This window comes from Malurus melanocephalus, unplaced genomic scaffold (genome assembly GCF_030028575.1).
Source record: "Malurus melanocephalus ecotype Western Australia unplaced genomic scaffold, MMel_1.1 scaffold_11, whole genome shotgun sequence".
Classification (NCBI taxonomy): Eukaryota; Metazoa; Chordata; class Aves; order Passeriformes; family Maluridae; genus Malurus; species Malurus melanocephalus.
Window position 1 is genome coordinate 990836 of NW_026623243.1, and position 20835 is coordinate 1011670.

Sequence of the window (20835 nt, forward strand, 5' to 3'; positions counted from 1 at the left end):
TTTGCTGGTCTAATGATTTCTTTTTGCCATCTGGTGGGAATGGGGAGGAATGACAAATTTTAATAATGGAACGGAATGTACACATCATGAGATTTTTTTTTTTAAATTTACTCTCCCTTTGCATCAATTAAAATAATTAAGTGCAATTAATACAATGGTGTATCAGTTATCTAGCACAGTAGATTCAAGACCTGGCAAGCTGAAGAATTCAACTAAATTACACAGACTAACACTGCCTCTTGTATTAGCTTACACACACAAACACAAAAATTAAAACAGCCTTGCTGCTTATTTTCCACTGACTAGCTCAGACCGAAGATACTCAGAACTGCCCACTTCCCCAAGGAACAGGAGAAATTCTTTTGAAAAATATTTTGGAGTGGCTTGATTGCCCTCTTGTGTTCAAGTGGCAAAATGCAAAGCTGAGGGACTTTTCCTTTCAAAATGCAGCATTGTCCCCAAAGCATTGAGGCATCTTGGTGTTTTCTTCCTTGGGAGACCTCCAAAAGATCTGCACTTGTTTTCTTAGTTAGCTAAGTAAGTTTTTTACTTGCTTTTGCTCAATACTCTTATTTTGCTCTATACAGATTATGACATGTAAAAATGTTTCCTCATTTATTCCAAATAGGGAATGACTATGTAATTGCTTATGCAAAAGTCCAGCTAAAAACATAATAACAAACCTTAAAACATAATGGTATGAAATCACTGTCTGCTAATGTAATAATTAACTCTTCCTATTTGCCTTCTTTAAGTACAATAAAAAGATTCAAACAACCTTGAGACGAAATTCCGGTGTGATACGTTTACCTTTAACTGTTAAAAACAATCTAAAAATAGATTAGTCCATTATAGCTAATGAGCTATGCAGCTCTTCTAGTGCTACTCTGATAGAGCCATAAAGACAGAATTATTGAGTTTTTTTCATTCCCAGGACATGTACAAAAATCCTTAGGATTTATCATTTTTTATTTCTTAGGAAATAGAAACTAATATTTCACAAAATTTGGTATACGAGGCAGGGAGAGGAGACTCAGTCCTCAAATTTACTTGCTTTACGAAATCTGGTGTTAAAATACTGCTCCTGTTTATAGTGGCATGGCATCTCAAATATCTTAGTGGAAAGCTAAAAATGACACACACATAAAAGACTTTCATTAGTTTTCTCAGGAGGTAGCTCAAGATTTTAGTAGAGTCATTTCTACCATTTAATAAATACCATCTTCTTTCCTGTTTTCTTTCTTCCAGTTTGCAGCTCAGAACCTGAAAATGTTCAGTCTGATCCAAAGAATTACACTAGTCTTCTTGTTACGTGGGAAAGACCTCGTGTAGTATACGACACCTCAATTGAGCGRTTTGCTGTCTTTTATCAACAGCTGGATGGAGAAGACCAGACTAAGCACGAGTTTCTGACAGATGGGTATCAGGACTTGGTAACTGTGAACTCTTCAAGTTTCATAAAAAGGGTTGATGGCATTACAACTCACTGTTATTTATCTTGAGGGATTAAATTGTAGGTGGGAGCCGATTGAAGAGAAATGATGTCATTTTTTGGCCATAAAGCCACAAAGACAATTTAAAGCAAAAGTAAAACCTTCTCTTTTCCAGAACAGAGAAAAACTCTACAGATTGCTGCTTTGATTTTCCTTGACAGATCAGTCACAGAGCTCCTTAGCCACAAAACCCTTTGTCAATTAATAGTGATGTGTACTTCATTGTTCATGGTTGTGAACAAATGACCTACACAAGCAAAGGGATTCAATCAATTGTACTGCTATAAATACTAAGTTGCTGATTACAGTTTCATGGCATTTTACTAATGAGATCTATTCCGCTAACCCTCTTTAAAGTTTCATCACTTATCAGACATAATGTTACCTGAATTTGTGTTCAGCACTATACAGTTATTTGGTTTGATATCCTCCATGTAAAAACTCACAAGATTTGTTTAAAGTTGACTGAAAAGCATTTGTGACAATAAAATAGAAAAAGCACACATTATAATATTAGAAGAAAGGGGCTTTATGGTTCATAAGAAAAATGTGTTATGAAAAAAATTAACATTTTCAAATACTTGATACTTATTTGAAAGTAAATGATTTTTTTTTTCCTCTTAGGGGGCTATTTTAAATAATCTGCTGCCCAATACAAGTTACGTTCTTCAGATAGTTGCTGTTTGTTCTAATGGTCTGTATGGAAAATATAGTGACCAAGTCATTGTCGATATGCCTTTAGAGGACTCAGGTAAGTGGTCTTTTGAGTTTAGTGATCATTTTTAGCTGAAAAATCTGAACATGAAGAAGTAGTTTGTTTGCAAACCAGTTTAAATGCGTGACTCTCAAATTATGCTAAAATGAAACTTCAAAATCACTGCAGTTAACCTTCAGCATGTTCCTTGCTAATGATGTTTTCCCTGATGTAATTCCTTGTAAGCATTACCTATAAAAATCTGCATGTTAATTTTTTTAATTCTGAGAATATTCTACTTGATTTCAAATCTCCTAAGTGTGTCTTTTAGAAATATAATGTAGGGAAATAAAATCATGTTTGGTATTATTTCTGTATGGTTGAAGCCTCTCAAAATCAATCCACTCGACCAAAGTATTAAGGAATCAAGTAATACAATTTCCATAAATTATTTATAAGTCTGTATTAATGATTTTGAAATTTTATTTTTTTATGAATGCTTGGAGTTTGATTTCAACAGACTTGCAGTGATGAAATTCCCTTGCTTCTTAATGCTGCCTTGCAAAAAAATCAAAAGGCCTAACAAACAAATCTTGTTGATTTTACAGCCAAATTTGCTTCTTCTGCCTGCTGGTAAAGATTAAATAATTTTAAACTATAGCATGAAGCTTGATCTTTTMCTTAATAATTCCTTAAATTCTATGTAAGTTTTAGCATCCGACTCAGTTCTCATTTAAAGTGAGCGTGACCTGTGTTTTTAATTAAGAACCCTATAATTAATCATAGAAGAAGATCAAATGCTTTTTGTTCATGCTAGGAGCTATTTTTTTTGTCTAAAGGCCTAGGTTTTGTAGTTTATGTATTCTGTAAGTTCAGTTTTACGCTTATGTATTTATGTTTAGCTGCAACAAGATCTTTAGTGATGTTGTGGTGTATTTGGGAGAACTGGACAGGTCTTCATTTCAAGGGAACCACATTCCTTTACAGTGAGAGAGAATAAGAGTGTCARCAATCTCTACCACATGAATTCTGGACTAATAAGGGTAATAGGCTTGTAATAGTATGGGTTTTTCTGTAGAAGGACAACACAGCATCAGGTACATACATATTTTTAATAAAGATTTAACTTGTCTTTCAAATATAATGTATTTAGAACAATATATTCTGGGGTCTTAGGCTAATATCTACCAGAATTTTCCTATTTCTCTTTAGTTTTCTAAAAAATCCACAAGGTTCTGACATTCTAACTGACATTTCACTCTTCTGCCTATCTTTTATACATCTTGTAGATAATATATTCTTCCACTTACTTTCCAGAATTTTCTGGGTTTGTGTTTGAGGAATTTTCTCACATGAGAGTTCATCTACCTACCCCACATCCTTTTCTACATGGAATGAGAAATAAGCAGCAGGATTTTATCATCATTAAACAGTAATTCAACACATCAAGCCAGTACAGTGCTGCCATCAGAGCTGTAAAACCTCTGAGAATAGATACCCCAAAACAAAATCCAGTAYAGGTGATATCCAGAGGAGAAACCACCCTGCTGCTGCTACTGCTGTATCCCTGCTGTAAGGATGAGTTGAATCCACCCCACCGTGTTCTCTTTGGAAGGAAAGGTGGGCACAGAGGCAGGGAGAGAGCCAGGAGCTTTGGGGGTGGGCAGGAACTGTCTGTACACCTGAGGTGTGAGCAGCTGCTGCGGGGGAACAGGCTCAGCAAGAGGATGAGGAGGGCTGGGCAGCCTGCAGCAGTGCAGATCCAGCCACCAAGACCAGCATCACTGCTGTGTTTCTGCTCAAGTCATGCAAAACAGTGGCTTAGCATTCATTCCAGTAGAGGGAAGAGTGAGGGAAATACATAATGGAAAATTAATATCACTTTCCAATATGTCAGCAGAAATTTCTCTGAGGTTTGTATTCTCAGACAAGAGAATTTAGCACAATAAATGCAATATTTCAGACTATGTTATATTTGTTATAATAAAGGTTATATATCAGACGGAAGGTCTGATACCCTCAAACCTTTTTTCGCAGGCAGACAATTTCTCCCTTGTGGATATTTCAAATTTTAAACAATATAAATTAAAAGAGAGGGAAGTGTTTAAATAAAAATTAATATTTACATGTTTCACAAAAAAMCCCCAAACATTTTGTTGGCATGCTTCCTATCTAAAGTAGACACAAAGTTTTTAATCTATTTTCTTTCTTTTATTTTGGTACTTCCACAATGGTACCTTTGGAAGTGTTGAATGAGAAAATACAGAAAAAAATTCCTCTCATGTGATTAGTGTGGTTTCTAAGAGTGTACACTGCTCTATAAATAAGTTGTTTACATGCTGTGTCAACTCTGGAAAAAATCTTAAAATGTGAAAAAAAATTCTATTAATTTCTAATATTAACTTTCATTTGCATACTTGCTTTTACTAATTATTTGCATCCAAATTAACTGTTGCAAATATTTCAAATACTTCCGTATTTAATTTTAATATTCCTAATATTGAACAAGAGACATGAGAATGTAGATATCTGATAAGAAAAGTATGTTCAGAACAGCTTGCTGATTACAGCTRTAACGTCAAATTGGTTTTGTGATCTGCTTTGTAGATCTTAAGGCAAAAGGGGATTTCCTGGAGCTCCTGCTTGGAAATTTATGAAAGAAAAGTTATCTTCACCATGAAGACATGAAATAAAGTTGACACCCATAAAGCATAAATTAAATCTTTCCTTTTCAAGAATTACTCTGAGTAATCCAGTTTTATTAAGATGAAATTCACTGTAGTCACCTCCTGATCAGTTTTCATGTTAAGAGCTAAAGCAGGGCATGCGTCACCCAGAGCATTAGATGGGCTGTTTTGCAGGAAGAATTCTGTCCTTGGAATTGCCACTTCTAATGAGATCTGGTATTCAAAATGCTCAAGACCATTGTTTTAGGACTTACTTTTTGAGATACTTGCAAGAGAATGTTTCTCCTGCCTTGTCCCCACCCCATCTGATGCCTCCCAAATGTGGTCAGTCAGGGCTCTGCAGGCTCTGGTGATCCACAGATCCAAGACTTGTTCTCAGCAGTCATTTGTAAGAGAAAGGACCCCTTTCAGGCCATGCTGTCTGCCTCAGTTTGTGGAAGCCTCAGGAGCTGTAATGCAGTGGCATTGGGCAGGCCACCATCGTGTAGGCCTCTGCTCTTTGGGCTTTTCCTAAACTCTTCAGGGTGGCAGCCCTTCTCCTTGTCATATGGTGTGGTGCACGTTAAAATTTTTTCCAGTTGGTCTCCATTTAGTAAAAGCCAACTTGATGTAGCTACAAAATCTCCATTGAAAACATAGGGAATCATGTACAGAGTGTCTTAGTCAACTTTCATAAAAATCCAACCTTTATTTACAAATTTTTCATTTGCTGTTAAAATTGGATTTTGAATAACTACGTAAATGTGTGGTTTGACTCTCTAGATAACATCTRTATAGAACTGAAGGTTGTGCAGTAGTTTGTTGTGCAGCAAATCCTGGTGCTACTTACATGCTTTTGCTGACACAGGAAAGGAAAAATAAGAATATAGCTCTCCACTCCTATTCCTTTGTGTAGACTTCTGTTGGTTTTTGTGAAAAAAAAAAAATATAAAACCAGCAACATGTTGAGATATAGCTCTCAAATGCTGTCTCCTGCCTGGCCTCTCATGCTGTCAGCAATGCTTTCTGAGGGTCTAACTATGCAACTTCTTTTTTACTCATCTTTGTGATTTTTGTTCTAAAAAGCACTAAGCATATATTAGATGTCTGACTTAGACCTCATTTTGTACTGATAAAAGTAGAAATCTGAGAGCTAATTTAATTAAAAGAAATAGGCTTTACTTTTGTTCTTGCTGTGCCATTTATTACAAGTCAGTACAGAAATTAAAAGACTTTATGTTGTGTGCATTATTCTACAATTACAAATCCCATGGTTTAAAAGAGATTTTTTTTAGATATTTGCATTAAACAAAGTAGGGAAATAGTTACCTTTTCTGTATTTGTTCTATCATTTCTTCATCTGTCATTAAAATGGACTATGAAAAAGACCTCTACAGAACTCTGTAACTAATAATTTCACTATTTTATTTTAAAATGTAAACTGCAGAATAATCAATATGTGGTTCCAGGAAAAAAAATAAACAATCTTGTTCTTCAGCCTACAATGGGTTGTTTTTTGGAAGGTGTGGCTCCTCACCTTGGGTGGGGGATGTTATTTTATTTCTATAATCTCCCATCAAATCAAAAGTTCAGCAACAGGATTAACAGAACTTCTTTTTGTGTCTCTAATACTTTTGGCAATAAATTTTCTGTGACCACCTAAATTCAAATAGTCTTTACAAAGTTTCTGAAGATTTACTGTTAATATGCAGTTTATATATATATATGTATATATATATATATATGTATGTATCTATACATGTATGTTTGTAATGTTAATGTGCCCCTCCATTGAGAAAATAGCAAGAAAGTGTAGTTTCCTGCTGGTGGAATTTGAGAGCATGTGCCTTACTGTAWATTCTTGCACAATCAGTACAGTTTGTTTTTCTGACGGAGTCTGATTAAAGCTCAACTAAAGAATAGTGACCACAAAAATAATAGATATGTAGATAGATACAAAAGAATTGAGTACATAGTATGTGGTATGGGTCTGTTGTGGGTAGGCATTCAAACTAATGTCACTATTTGATTTATATCACTGAGAAGACAGGGAATAGCATTATCTCATCCACCCCTTCCTCCCCTCTGCTCCCCTCCCCACCCTTCCACAGAACCTCCTAGGCCTCAGGAGTCAGAGGTAAGATAATTTTTTTTCTGGCTAGCTAATGAAAGGTCAGTTCTGTACTTGTTTATTTATAGCTTTTTGTTACTAAAGAACAACGTGTGAAGATTTTGTGCAGCGTGGCTTGGTTTGCATGCTATAATACACAAATAAAACTATATGAGTATATGTTGCATATAGCACATCTCAATTTGTTTTGAAAGGTAGGTATGGGCAGACCAAAGAGAATACAAATTAAGTCATAAACCCCATCTGACTTTGCAAAAAAGAGAAATATCAAGATGGCATCTTTATTGTGTTGTGTTGAAGAAACTGCATTTGTGGAGGAAACGCAGACATGGATCTGTGTGTGATGCTATTGTTAGCATTGCTTCCCAGGCCTTGGAATATGTGTTAGCACTTGTACAGACAGAGTGCCAGAACATGGCTTAGGAGAAAGCCTTAGAAAGACTCAGAGTGGGGATGGGCCTTTTGTGAACCAAAGGAGGAGTAGGATGCATTAGTGCTGTGTTAGATTTCCTCACTGAAGACCTGTGCCAGTTCCTACCAGAGTTGGATGTTTCCTCCAACCTGCTTTGAAGCCTTGCTTACTGACTGCCATCAAAAGTACAACMCTGGACTTGGCCAAAAAGAGAGAAAGAGGGCAAAAGACTACCTCTAAATTTGGAGAGCAGGATTTTCACCTGGGTTGTAGGAGATTAATTTCTTCATCCTGTTTCAGTTGGCTTTTATTCATGAGAAGTGGGAATGCCACAAAAGCCTCCAGAGTAGTTCTTCACAGGCCATGCAGTACCTGTTTATTAGGGACTTTTTGTGGGATGTGATACAATTGGCTTCATGTCTTTGCATTAAATCAAGGGGGTGGGAGTTTGTAAAAGGCTGTAAGCACTGGGAGAGGGGGTCTCTTTGCCCTGATGGAGGCATGCAGTCTGCTGCATCCTGAGTGTGATGGCATGGCTGTTGCTCTAGTGACCTAAATCCAATCCTGGGTGCACAAATAAGGAGTTTTCTATATGAAAACTATAGAACAGACTGTTTTACAAGAATATCTTCAGAGCTTTCAGATTAAACATAGAGAAATAGCTGGTCCCCACACTTACTGTTTTTCTCTCTTGTGTATTTCTGTGTTAAACTGTACTTCTCATTGAAAATGTTCTATGGCTTCCCCTGGCCAACATGTGGTTCCTCCAAATGTGCAAATCCAATGGTATCAAAATAGAGCCAGACAAAACTGTTGTGGCTGAATGTGTCCTGTCTAGGTGAGGGAGCATTGCTACCCTTAGTCCTCAATACAGGTGGTTGCCCACTTCACCAAACACAATCCTACAAAACATCTGGGACACAGTCTCAGTAAAACTATTAATTAATCAGTTGAGTCCTTGCAGAATTAATAATTCTGTCTATTTAAAATTGTGGATGATGCGGTGTGTATTTTTGTTTTATAGAGGCTGACCTCATTCCTGAACTGAGTGAAGCTGAAGAATATGAGGTATAAAATTCATTTTTTAAGAAAGTATTTTAAAAAATACATTTCAACTGGATTGAAATTGCATTCTGTGAAAATTTACAAAACTATGTCACCAACTGAGTATATTATCTGCATTTATGTGTACATATATATATATGTGCATATATAGCCTTTGAGCTATATTTCTTCTTAGATAACTCTGGAGATATCTCAGTATTTAGTTCTCTGGGTCTGGAGATACGTGGTGAGGTAAGGGATATCACAGGATATTCTTAAATATTTTTAGAAATGGGGCGTCAGTTTAAAATCACCCCTCTGTGAAGTCTGACAAAATAGTTCATTTAGCAGAATCAAAGTTGCCATCCAGTCTTAGGCCTTTTAGTTTGTTTAAAGAGAAGTTTGATTTGGCCTTGCTTGTGATGGTCTTAACAATGTAGTAAATTAAAGTAAGGAAGGACAATAGTTGTGCTGAAGAGTGAGATTCAAGTGTGTCTCCTATCAGTGTGCTATTGATTGAACTGTTACTCAAGAATTCTTGGAGAGTCTTTGCTTCTTGAACTCAAGTTAGACTTTACAGTATAGTTCTGTTTTACAAAATTTTTGATGATCTTATTATAACCTTTGGAGGTTTCATATTCAGTAACTAGGTTTCTGGTATCCCAGCATGGAGAGAAGTAGAAATACCATAATTAAGTCTTTAACAGTCTCTAACACTAATTTTACAACATAAAACAGTTACTTCAGTCAGAAATTTTTCAAGTAATATCAAGAAATCCCTCCAAATTTTTATTTACAGTTTCAGTCTATGACCTCAATATTGYCACTGCATTAAAAGTCCTTTTAGTTAAATAGACAGCCTGTGCTTACCTGTCTGTCTATTTACCCTCCCTTACATTTGTGGACACTGAGTAACCACTAATACAGTCATTTCTCTGTTGTTGTATGCTGTGTATCTAGACTATTATATTGCATCTGCCGGGTGCCAGTGAACGTCAATCGATATTGACTTGTACCGAGAAAGTTTAAAAGTGCAGACATTACCTTGCAGAAAATATGCCTTGAGAAACAAGAGACTGTCCAGGTTTGAAGACACACATTCCTGGCACTGCTATGCTACAGTTTAGGTTATTTAGTCCTTAGAATGAAATCCAGAGCTGAGAGTCACAGCTGAGGTAGTTTTTGTTGTGTGAGTGCCCTAAAGGTTCCTGGTTCAGAGAGGGACTGCAGCATTGAGCCCAGCTGTAGCCCCGTGGGCAAAGCCCTTGCTCTGGCGAGATGGGTAAAAGCTCGCAACTCCTGTTCTCTGAGTGCCTCAGTCAATAAGGTATTCAGCAGCTCTTTATCTTGGGCAGTTCTTTCAAAGGCTGTTATTTTTTACGTTCTTTTCCCTGCTGTGCCCTGKTCAGTGCAGGGGTGGGAGATCTACTCAACCTGAACTATAGAGGAAGCTGAGGAGTTGTTAGATGGATAGCTGTCCCAGTCTCCTACCTACCTTTCTCTCAGCAGTATGCTTTTGAATAAAAACCGGTGACATTTCCACCACATCACCAAGACAGATCTTAAAAATAAAAAAATATATATATATTTTGCAAGAGGCTCTGTGCTGCTATGTCTCTTTGGGTGATATGTGCCTGTCAAATCAAGTCCCTTCAGAAACTGAAAGTACCCCTCAATCTAGATTGCAGAATTGTGCTGGACAAGTTTGGTTTTGCTGCAGCTCTAGATGGGGGCACAGCCCAGAGCTGCAGGGGCTGCTGTGTCTAGGTCAAAACAAAAATGCTTGCTGAGCGAGATASGTGCTTTGATATTGCATTTTTTGATTTGGTGCAGGGAAAGTTGGAGAGGGAACAAAAGGATTTGATCTTAGATCCTCAAGCATTCAGTCGAGTAATTCTTTGGCTTTCAGATATGTCCTTAAAAGGCAAAACTCTATTAAAGATTTTGCACAAAATATTGTTATCATTATTCCTTTTTAGAAAACAAAAGATCATAACAGGACTAGGGTATACCACTCACAAAGCTTGTGAAACTCCTGCAGTCATGCTGAGGACTGTGAAATCCTCTTTTCCAGAAAACTCTGAAGATTCAATAGAATTGAGGCCAGGTCATAAATATACTTTACAAATTCTGTTGTTATTATTGCAGTTTAATTACCATCAGGATATTAGTGCAAATCTCTAAGATATTCTGATAGCAAAGCCATTTTTTCATTGCTGTGTATATAATATATACTATATACAAAGGCATTTTATTTTGAAATAGAGCTTTTTTAATGAAGTAAATAAAAGCTGGGGGTCMTTTTTACCTCTCAAATACAGCTAAYGTAACACAATATCGAAGAAGTGGTTGGGACACAGCAATTTTTTGTTTGTATTGCAAATAAGGATCATTTTTCCAGATAAAAGAGGATACCTATTCTTGCGGTTAATACTTTGGTTTAAGACCAACAGTCTTCTCAAGTGTTGTCTTGCTTTACCCATCTTGTTTTATGGATCCATGAAAATGTATTATTGCATTCGTTTTCATTCATGTGCAGAGTCTGTAAACATTTTTCATWTGTTAAAATCTTCGGCTATGGTATTTTTTTCAAAGGATGAAGTTGATGAAAAGGAAACAGAGGTGGATGAAGAAACTGCAGTGGTTCCTAGCCCTGATAATACAATGACCCAATTGAGGAGAGATTTTCAGGTGATTACATCCAGCTACAGTCAAGAAAAAATGGGGACAAAACCTGGTGAAGCTAAAAYAAATAGATACTTAACAAGAGAAGAATTACATGGTAAGGATAATGTTTTCAAAGCAGTTTATTATGCTACTTCTCCACCTATTGGTGAAATTTCTGAAGAGGAAGATGCTTTCTTGGAGTCCCAAACAATTACTGGAATTCCTCCTCAACTCGTTGGCTCCAGCAGAGGCAGAGAAGAAGAATATATATATCTTTCTTCAGGCACCGAGCCGACAAGCATAACCACTACTGGCCACAGTGGTGAAGATTTCTTATTGTCTCCTTTTAAACCTCATCAGGAATCTGATGACTTTTGGAGTTCAGTTCCTACCACTTCTTCATCACAGCTGGTTACAGAGGAGACCTCCCAAGAAGATGCCCTTCCTTCAGGAAGTCCCGACATAAGTGTGCATGATGTTGTTTCCCAAGGCTCCATTAAATATTTTTCAGAAGGTGTAGCACCCTCGAGCTCTGATGAGCCTCCAAAGCATACTCMTTCAGCTGATGGAAATCTATGGTTTCATAATGCTACAGATGCAACAACTCAATCTGTTGMTACATCGGCCAGCAGGCAGCTGTCTCAGACCAGTTACACTGATGCTTATGTAGCGGGATTAAAGCCAACTACAGTGCCCTATTCAAGCAGCCCAGTGGTTTCACAAGACACTTCAGATGCGGATTTAGAATTGCCACATTATTCTACCTTTGCTTTCTCCTCTGCTGAATTATCACCTCACTCTATCCCTTCAAGCTCTGGAGAATATGGTTCTGCTTCTGCTGCCAGTGAGGTTCTCTCTCAGACAACTCAGCCAGTCTATAATGGTGAGATACCTCTTCAACCCTCCTACAGTAGTGAAGTGTTTCCTCTAGTCACCCCTTTATTGTTTGACTCTCAGATGCTCGAGACTGCCCCTGCTACATCAGATAGTGATGTGACCTTGCATGCTACACCTGTATTTCCCAGTGTTGATGTGTCATTTGAACCCACCCTGTCTTCCTATGACGATGTACCTTTGCTTACATTTTCCTCTGCTTCCTCCAGTAGTAAAATGTTTCACCGTTTGTATACAGTTTCTCAAATGTTTCCACAAAGTGCTACTCCAGCTGTTGCAAGTGATAAGGTGTCCCTGCATGCTTCTTTGACGTTGGCAGAGGGTGATCCATTAATACAGCCAAGCCTTGCTCAATATGCTGATGTGGTGTCACATCAGACCACTCATGCTGCTTTAGAGACACTGATATTTGGTCATAATAGAACTCACATATTTTCTCAAGTTGAACCATCCAGCAGTGATTTAAATATGCATGTACTATCTACAATGTCTGAACTTCCTTATGCTGTGTCTGGTAATGTGGGCTCCCTCCAAAGCTATACTGTTTCCTATGACTCTGCAGAATTTGTGCATGATTCTGTTGACATATTTCGTCAAGATCCTTTATTTAGCAGCTATAACAATGTACTGGTGCATAAACCTTCTTCTGTAATATCACAAGCTGATACTTTGCTGCAGCCTACGCGCTCTCTGTCTAGTGACACGGATTGGTCTGAAGCATACTCTGGTAGTGAGTCCCTTTTGCCTGATACAGATACTCTGACGGTACTTAAYGTTTCTTCCTCTGATTCTGTTGATGAGATTCCATATGAATCATCTGGGTTTAGTGATGTTAACAAGATACTTCAAAAAGGTCATGTTGTATATGGAGATGAGAGAGAACTGAAAATTTCCTCCTCTTTAAGTGAAATGGCTTCCAGTGCTGAAAGTAAAGTGATACATGAACTTTCTACATCTGTTCCTGATAATGTTGTAATTGAGCAGAATATGGCTCTGCAAGAAAGCCTACTTCCTGTTTCTAGCACAAAGGGAATCCTTCCAGTCTCTCTTGCTTTTCCCACTACTAAGATATTTGATTTTGACATTAGTAAACTTGCAGAAAAGCACCTTTCTGTTCAGCCTTTGCATGTTACAACTCCAGCCTTTGATGACACTTTGCTTAAACCTATGCTTAGTGCAAGCTCAGATCAAGCTCTCTCTGTCCCTGCTTATAGCAAAATATTGTCCTCGACTCCGCTGTACTTTTATGAGACCTCAGCTATATTAAATAATGAAGCATTACTGCAGTCCTCCTTCCAATCTTCTGGTGATGGCGCTCTGCTTAACACAGCTGCAGTTGTGCCTGGTGATCCAATATTGGCTGAAAGCTCAAGGGTTCATAAAGATAGTTCTACATTTGACCAAATATTGCATCAAATGGCGCCAGGTTCTGCTACAACTGAAAGCAAGCTGCATTCTGCATCTGCACCTTCTGTTGCTGATATGATGTCAAACACTTTTAGTAAGCCCACAGAATCCCTTCAAGGTTTATCTGTTTCTTACACAACTGAGAAATATGTTTCACCCAGTTTTTTTAACAATGAAGATGTTCAGAAGGTTATGCCTTCATTGTACAGTAGCGATGTTTCTTTCCAGCTGACCAGTTTACAAAGTACAGATGCCTTTCCCCCCCAGGCAGCAGTGACTGCTGTAACAACTCCCTTCCTAGCAGGGGACACATCACCACATGTAGCTACTCCTACCGACAGCCATATCTCTTCAAGTGTTTTTGAAGAAGAGGCTGCCAGTGTGTCTTCAAGTTCCACATTTGGTTTTGATCCTGTTCATATGCCTACAGTTGTTTCTGGTTCTGATTTGTCCATTCATCACACTCTTCCTTTACCAAATRTGCACATTTCAGTTACAGCTGTTCCGTCCAAAAGTGAGATCCCTGTAACTTCGAGTAGGTTGCTGGGTCCTTCTAGAGAATCCTCTGGGTTGTCTCCGAGTGTCCTGTCCAATACTGATTTGTGGTCTTCTGTAGTTGAGGATGACTATGATGAATATGATGATGGCTTCCCTGTAAGTAACTGTATCTCGTGCATTTCCCATAGAGAAGATGAGGATATGGTAGTAGAGGATCAAAATGCAGAGGTAAATGATCACGAGGATCAGAGTAACCTAATTATAAGCTCACATTCTGAGAAACCTGAAGAAGAGAAGTTTTCTACTGCCGCATCTGACAGTCAGATAAACCGTGCCATGGACAGACATAATTATACATCCATACCAGATTTGACAAGTGTGACACCTAAGAAGCACAACGACTTGAACATTTTGGAGAACCACATTCAGACTGCTGGTGTCCAGTTGCAAAACACATCAGAATCTAAGTCTTGGGCTGTTTTGACAAGTGATGAAGAAAGTGGTTCTGGCCAAGGTACCTCAGATAGCCTTAACGATAACGAAACCTCAACAGATTTCAGTTTTCCTGACCATAATGAGAGAGACACTGAAGGGGCAGTTGAATCAGGTAACTCAGACTTAACTCCTGGATCATCACAGTCATCAGCATCATCTGTTACTAGCGATCACTCATCAGTATTCAACATCTCTGAGGCAGGTTAGTTATGGATAAGTCTAATGAATGCCATGGGAAGCTGTGAGGGGATRCTTTTAGAGAATGAGAAGGTTAATCTACAGATAATAAAGGGTGAGCATAACTGTACCAATGGGTGTGACTAAGGAAGCRCTGGGGAACGGGTGCATACTGAGCTGCCTGTCTTGCAAATGCTACTTGCCTACTTAAAACTGCACCTGAAATATTCTTCAGTAAGAAGATTGGTGCTCTGCTTTTGGATAAATGCATACTGACAGCAGAAATTGAGTGGTGCAAAATCTAAAACCAGAGTTGTTTCAGCGCTAATTGTTAAATTTTAGTTTTAAAGATTTGAGAGGGACTTAAGTTCTCTGTTAAGTTCTCTGTACAAAGTCAAGTGCTGCCTTTATGGAAATAACACTAGAGGAAACCATGCCTCTGCCAGAGGAAACATACCTCTGATATTCTCTTTTTAATTTACAGCTGCACATTTTTGTGTGTTTTCTAAGAGATATTGAGCAAGGAAAAAGATGCTTGTTTGATTCTGATTCATCTGAACTCAAAAAATCATTCCTTTTTCTTCTGTGTGTGCCACTTTCAGATTTCAGTGAGATGCAGAATGCTTGTGCCAGATTTGCATATTCCCAAAGTAGAGTCAGATTCTCCTCTACCTGTTTATATTTAGTGTTATTTTTTTCTATTTATTCCTCTTAAAGTCAGCGAGAGTATTTGTGACCCATGATTCCAAGGATAAAGTCAGAAGTCAAAATTGATAACGCATTTCCTTTGTATTTAAAAGTTCACTGTGGGAATTCTGAAGTATTCAGACAGATAAGTTTAATTCCTTGTTGTGTTAGAGAATTTAAAATCAAATAAGTCAAAAATAACCTATGATCCTTGAAAACAAAAAGGACAACAAACAAGGTTGAATTGGTACTTTAGAAAATAACTTGAACTTCTGTTATATGCGCACAGCATCTGTAGAGGGCAGTATCATTCAACTAAACCACTAAGGAGTGGAATCCACTAAGCATGGGAAGGTTTCAGCCCAGTCTTACAAGGAAATACATAATTGAATTACATAAGGTCGTATCCTTCACGAGCAACAGAATACTACTATGGAAAGGTGGTAATTTGGCACTCTATATAGTTGGGGCTGGTAAAATGTGAAAAATAGAAAATAAAAGGAAGTAGAAAACATTGAAATTACTAAGAGTCCTAACAAGGTAGGTGTTATAAAACTGAATCAAGAAGTGAATTATTTCACTGGTAAGTAGCTATCAGTTTGTGTAAAAAGCATAAAATTTCTTCCAAAATAAGCAAAAATAACCTTAATATTTCAAAACCTATGTTACTGATATGAATGAGTGTTGCACTAGAGTTTTCTTAATGGATGTCATTTGAATTTTTACCAATAGTAACTCAAAAAGGGTTTTACAGTACTGAAAGAGATGGAGTACAACAGACTTAGGGTTGGTTTTTTTTAGATATTATTAAAAGACACTCTGCAGTATCATTTCATGTGCCTTACATTTTTCCAATACATGATGCCTAATACTGGCTTTTAATAAACTGAAAATTCAATTTCAGCATGTCTGATATGGTCTCCTGTAAATCAAACACATATTTGCTTAATTAAATTATAAAGAAAAAAAACAAAACCAAAAATAATCTCTCATGTGAGAACTTATTTATATATTGCAGTGGATTTTTCAGAAATTGGTGAAATGTCTTCTCGTTGTGACCATTACAGAAAAAAAATGTCATTTAAACTCTTCCCAGTCTTGTAGTTGTTGATGCGTTGTTCTGAACTAGGAATTTCTTCATAAGTCCTCTMTGAGTACCTAAACCTTTCAATTTCTGTTGCAAAATTAAGATCAATTAATAGAAAGGAATGTGCAAAGGATCAAAACACATCCATTATTAGAAATCAAAGAAATGCGCTATAGCTGAGACTGCCTTTTCAGCTGCCRTCATTGGAGAGATGGCCAAGTAGGCAAAAAAAACCTGTTACAGGAGAAATCTGCACTTCACTCCCCGKAGGAGGAATCCTAATAGGATACAGTCATGAAGTTTGAAGGAACCCTGTCATGACACAGATAGGATTGGATTTTATGCTGTGAATTAGTTCAGAGCTAAAACAAGTCTGACTATCTCAAAGGGTTTGTGTTGTGTTTTCTCATGCATACATATAGTTTTTTCTCTGAAGTGAATAGGAAATACCAATTTTAACCTACTCAACAGAAACTTGGAGGTTTTCAGAAGCAACCTCTGTCTTCAATTACTTTGCCTGTTGAGCTGCAGATTTAAAGAGGAAGTGATTGATATGGGTGTTAAAGAGTTTTTTTAATTAAAACCAAGAAGACATCTGCAAAATCAGAACCTAGAACTTTTGCACATAAAGTCCTGAAAGCTTCTAAACTCAAGAAAATGGAAGCAAATAGAGCTGCCTGGAATTCTGCGCTGTGCRAAGCCATTTGGTTTTTGACATCCTATTTAGAGCATGTGATTTGCTGTCTTTTTTTTTCCAGATCCAACTTCATTCCTTCCTCCTTTTGTGTAAAAACTTTTTACTCATGTAGAATTGGTCTCTTGAAATCCCAATGGATTGCAGATGTTTTCTATACAGAAAAATTCTGCTCTTTTACAGAGGATTCATTGAATTAGGACTGTTCACAAAAGCAGAAAACATTCTAGGGATTTAATTCTAAGAAGGCAAAAGTGCTTATTTCTGCATTTTAACTCAAATAATGCTCACAGTAAACTGCTCAGATTGAAATAAATCAGTTATTTTATGCCAAAGCCACAACTTTTAAATGTTTACTCCTCAAGGTATGGCAAAGCTAAATGTACAGCATTAGTGTTTTCCACCATTGTGTTTCCCTCTTTAATAAAATTGTAAAATATATTGTTTTAATAGTCATGTGGATTCTCATGTCTAAATATTTCTGTCATCCAGCATGATACGGCTCACAGAAATACGAAACCAAGGCAATACCAAATATTAATTTGATCRGTTGTAAATATGGAGGTGGGAAATTTAATTGTGTCTCCATTGTAGTTGAGGGAGGAAATGGATTCAGAGGCAATAGGATGTATCTATGAGGCAATTTATAGAATGGGCAATGGATAAAAATACAGAAAGCTTAACTGCAGTACAGTAAGCACATAAGGACTATTACAAGACAATTTTCATATTAAACTCTTAGCTAGAGAACTGACTTGCCTTATATGACTGACAGTTTACTATAAATTCAATGCACTTTCCAATATAATGTGTTCAGATTTCTTAACTATTAGCTTTCAGCTAATAAAACACATCAAAATAAATTAAAAAAAAAAAAAACCTTTCTTCTGAATTTTAACAACAATCTGCTATTCTTACAAAGAGAAKTCTCCACTGCTGGAAGGCTGAGTCACATAAGCTTGAACACTTTGCTTTACTCTATCTGCTTATCTTCTGTAAGCTGGTTTGCAAATGTATAAACTGTCTGCGGTACATAGTGAAAAATAGAGGTAAGTGATACTAAGTAGACTCATTATAAGACACATTCACTTGTTCTGTGCATTTCTCAGAATTTAAACATGGACTRTTTCAATTTTCTCTGACTGCAGAGGCAAGTAATATTAGCCATGAGTCTCGTATTGGTCTAGCTGAGAGTCTGGAATCAGAGAAGAAGACAGTTATACCACTTGTGGTCGTATCAGCCCTGACTTTTATCTGTCTAGTGATTCTTGTGGGTATTCTCATTTATTGGAGGTAAGTTGTTTWTTGGTTGATCTTTTTTTCAGTTCTAAAGAGCTCTGATTTGAAAAATGTGATTGGCATTATTGAGCTAGTTTACAGGAGGGAGACTGGATCTTGTCTCTTGCCATATCTTAGTATTGTTCAGTGTCATAAAGGTGGTGAAATAAGGTGGTTTCTGTCCAAGATACTCAACTGCAATTCTTTTGGGTTTTTTTKGTGGGSTTTTTTGGTGGCTTTTTTTGGCAGAGGATTTAACCACTGCAAATAATTTATTACCATATTGAGAGATATAAGTAAACAATAATTTGTGGTTGATGCCTAGAGACCAAGTGACTTAACAGAGCACTGGGAAGAACAAGAGGAGAAGAAAAATAAATATCATGGCATGGGATTTTTTGCTATCTTTCCAATACTTTAACTGTTAGAAAAAGTAGTCATCAATTTAGAATGAGAATCTATGGTCCTCAGCAGGACCATGTGAATAAGCAATTCATTGCAGAACTACTCTGCAGCTGACACTGGGACAGAAAGGGATAGTTTAATGATACTATAATAGTGGAACAGTTTGAAGATCAGTCAGTGAGTAGCACTTACGATGTTCTTTGATTAAAAAGTCACTCTACTTTGTGATTCTGCCAAACCAAAATTAGCCCCCCAGCTTTTCAAAGCTTTAGTGGAGAACCAAGGATGTGTTATATGTGTGCACATGTGCTCAGGTTTCCTTCATGTTGTTCTGGACTTGATAAACTTATAAGCCAGTAAGAAAAAAAAAATCAGGATAAAGAGAATTGATGGCTATAAGAAGTCCTAATAACATAATCAGTAAGAGCAAAAAACTCTATCCACACTGAAATAAAACAGACCAGCTAGCATGGCACAGATTTCTTCTGTACAGCTGAAGTCACTTCCCTTATAGAGGATGAAAACAGAGGTGCTGCACTCATATCGTGTACTGGGAATGGCCTCTGTGCTGTGCTAACCCCAAACTCTGTCAAAAATTGTGCGAAATACTGCAAATTGGCCTGAACAAAAMATGTACCAGGAACCTTGCCAGCCATGTGGCAGTATGTGGCAATGCTCACGGCTTTGGCTCTCATCCGTTGACTCTTGTTAAAGTCACTTTCCCTAGGGTCATGTCTGCTTAAGTTCTCAAAACCCTTGCACAGCCCTGAGGCTTTCTCAAGTGTGTGGGTTGTCAGGGAGGAAATGCTCTTGTGGGCCAGAAGGGAGAAATGAGTTGCAAAACCTTCCTACCACTTCAGTGTTGGCCAGGAACCTGATCCTGTTGCTGCTTCTGCTGTGCTAACACATAAACCGGCAGCCAGAAACAGGATCTTACTCTTACTGTACAAACAAGTGGGAAGACAGACCCAAATATCTGCTTCCAGATGTCTCCAGAGCTTGTTTCTTTGTTCCTCAGCCCATATAATCCTGCTTAATCTAAAATTATTTAAAAAAAAAAAAAGTGGAGATCCAGTAACTGGACCACAGACTGCCCTTTCCAAGATAGTGAATACTCTGATCTCTAGGCTCTGATGTCAGGGTAGTGCTTGCTGACTTTTCTTCAAGTCTCCTGATATGGGTTTTCTGTCAGCCTATCGGGCTGTATCCCACATGGGGACAGAACACATTCCATCCCTGAACAGACTAGGCTGGAGAAATTGAGTTCAAGCTTCCTTTGATCCAGGAGAGTGTGCTAGTGAGTCAGACAGCCTTTGCCATGATTTAAAACACTTGAACAATGAACCTTGAACAAGGTTTCTTCTGCTTTTCAAAGTAATAGTCAATTGCCATAATAATTGCACGACTCATTTCTTAGTTTGTGCTTAGTTGGATAACTGTACTCTCCATCCCAGGATTTCCAGCTAACCACACTGAGAATCCTTTCCTGTCGTTCATGTTATGCAACATGATTGTTCATATTCATCTTCCAAAGGGTTTCATCCCTGATGCTAAACAGTGTTTGAAATCTCTTCTATTTGCCAAAGGACACCATGCATTTAAAGACCCAGATTGTACAATGCAGTTCTGGTAATCCTACACGTTACAAGCTTGTTTTTGTCGAATAACATTGTGTTCATTTTGTATTCTTTCTCTGGGAATGAACAATTCTGTAAAACAGGTCTTTCAACATAAAACAAAAATCTCGTTAGCAATAATATCTTCTTGACTTGAATCTAATCTTTTCTGTATTTCTTGTGTACTACAAAATAAAATATGGAGCTCTTTTATTGTTAATCCTCAAAATTCTCTTGGCATTATGATAACACCAGTAACTACTTGTTTCAGAGGAATGCAACACTGTTTGTAGGTGGGACTTCGCGGCCCTCTTTCAAAGTTGTCAAAACACTCACCTCTTTTTAAAGTATGAAGAAAAGTCAGAATATTAACTTTATTGCTATACAGATTTTATTATGCCTGGAAAATATTAGTAGAAAGTCTGTAAGATTTTCCTAATACTTAGATTTGGTTTGTTTTGAAATAATTGCTGTTAGCTGTTAATGTTTT

General features: G+C 37.4%; 1 protein-coding gene across 6 annotated transcripts in view; it reads left to right on the forward strand.

The window, feature by feature from the left end:
• The window catches only part of PTPRZ1 (protein tyrosine phosphatase receptor type Z1), a 127237-nt gene that overhangs the window by 82928 nt on the left and 23474 nt on the right, over nucleotides 1–20835 (forward strand). For 4 of the 6 annotated variants that reach the window (XM_057378434.1, XM_057378453.1, XM_057378444.1 and 1 more), the window contains exons 9-13: nucleotides 1249–1433; nucleotides 2118–2244; nucleotides 8421–8464; nucleotides 11036–14603; nucleotides 18195–18339. In XM_057378434.1, coding sequence (XP_057234417.1) covers nucleotides 1249–1433; nucleotides 2118–2244; nucleotides 8421–8464; nucleotides 11036–14603; nucleotides 18195–18339 — 4069 coding nt within the window. The remainder of the gene's footprint in view (nucleotides 1–1248; nucleotides 1434–2117; nucleotides 2245–8420; nucleotides 8465–11035; nucleotides 14604–18194; nucleotides 18340–20835) is intronic. The other 2 variants (XM_057378470.1, XM_057378478.1) reach the window with 1 other exon arrangement.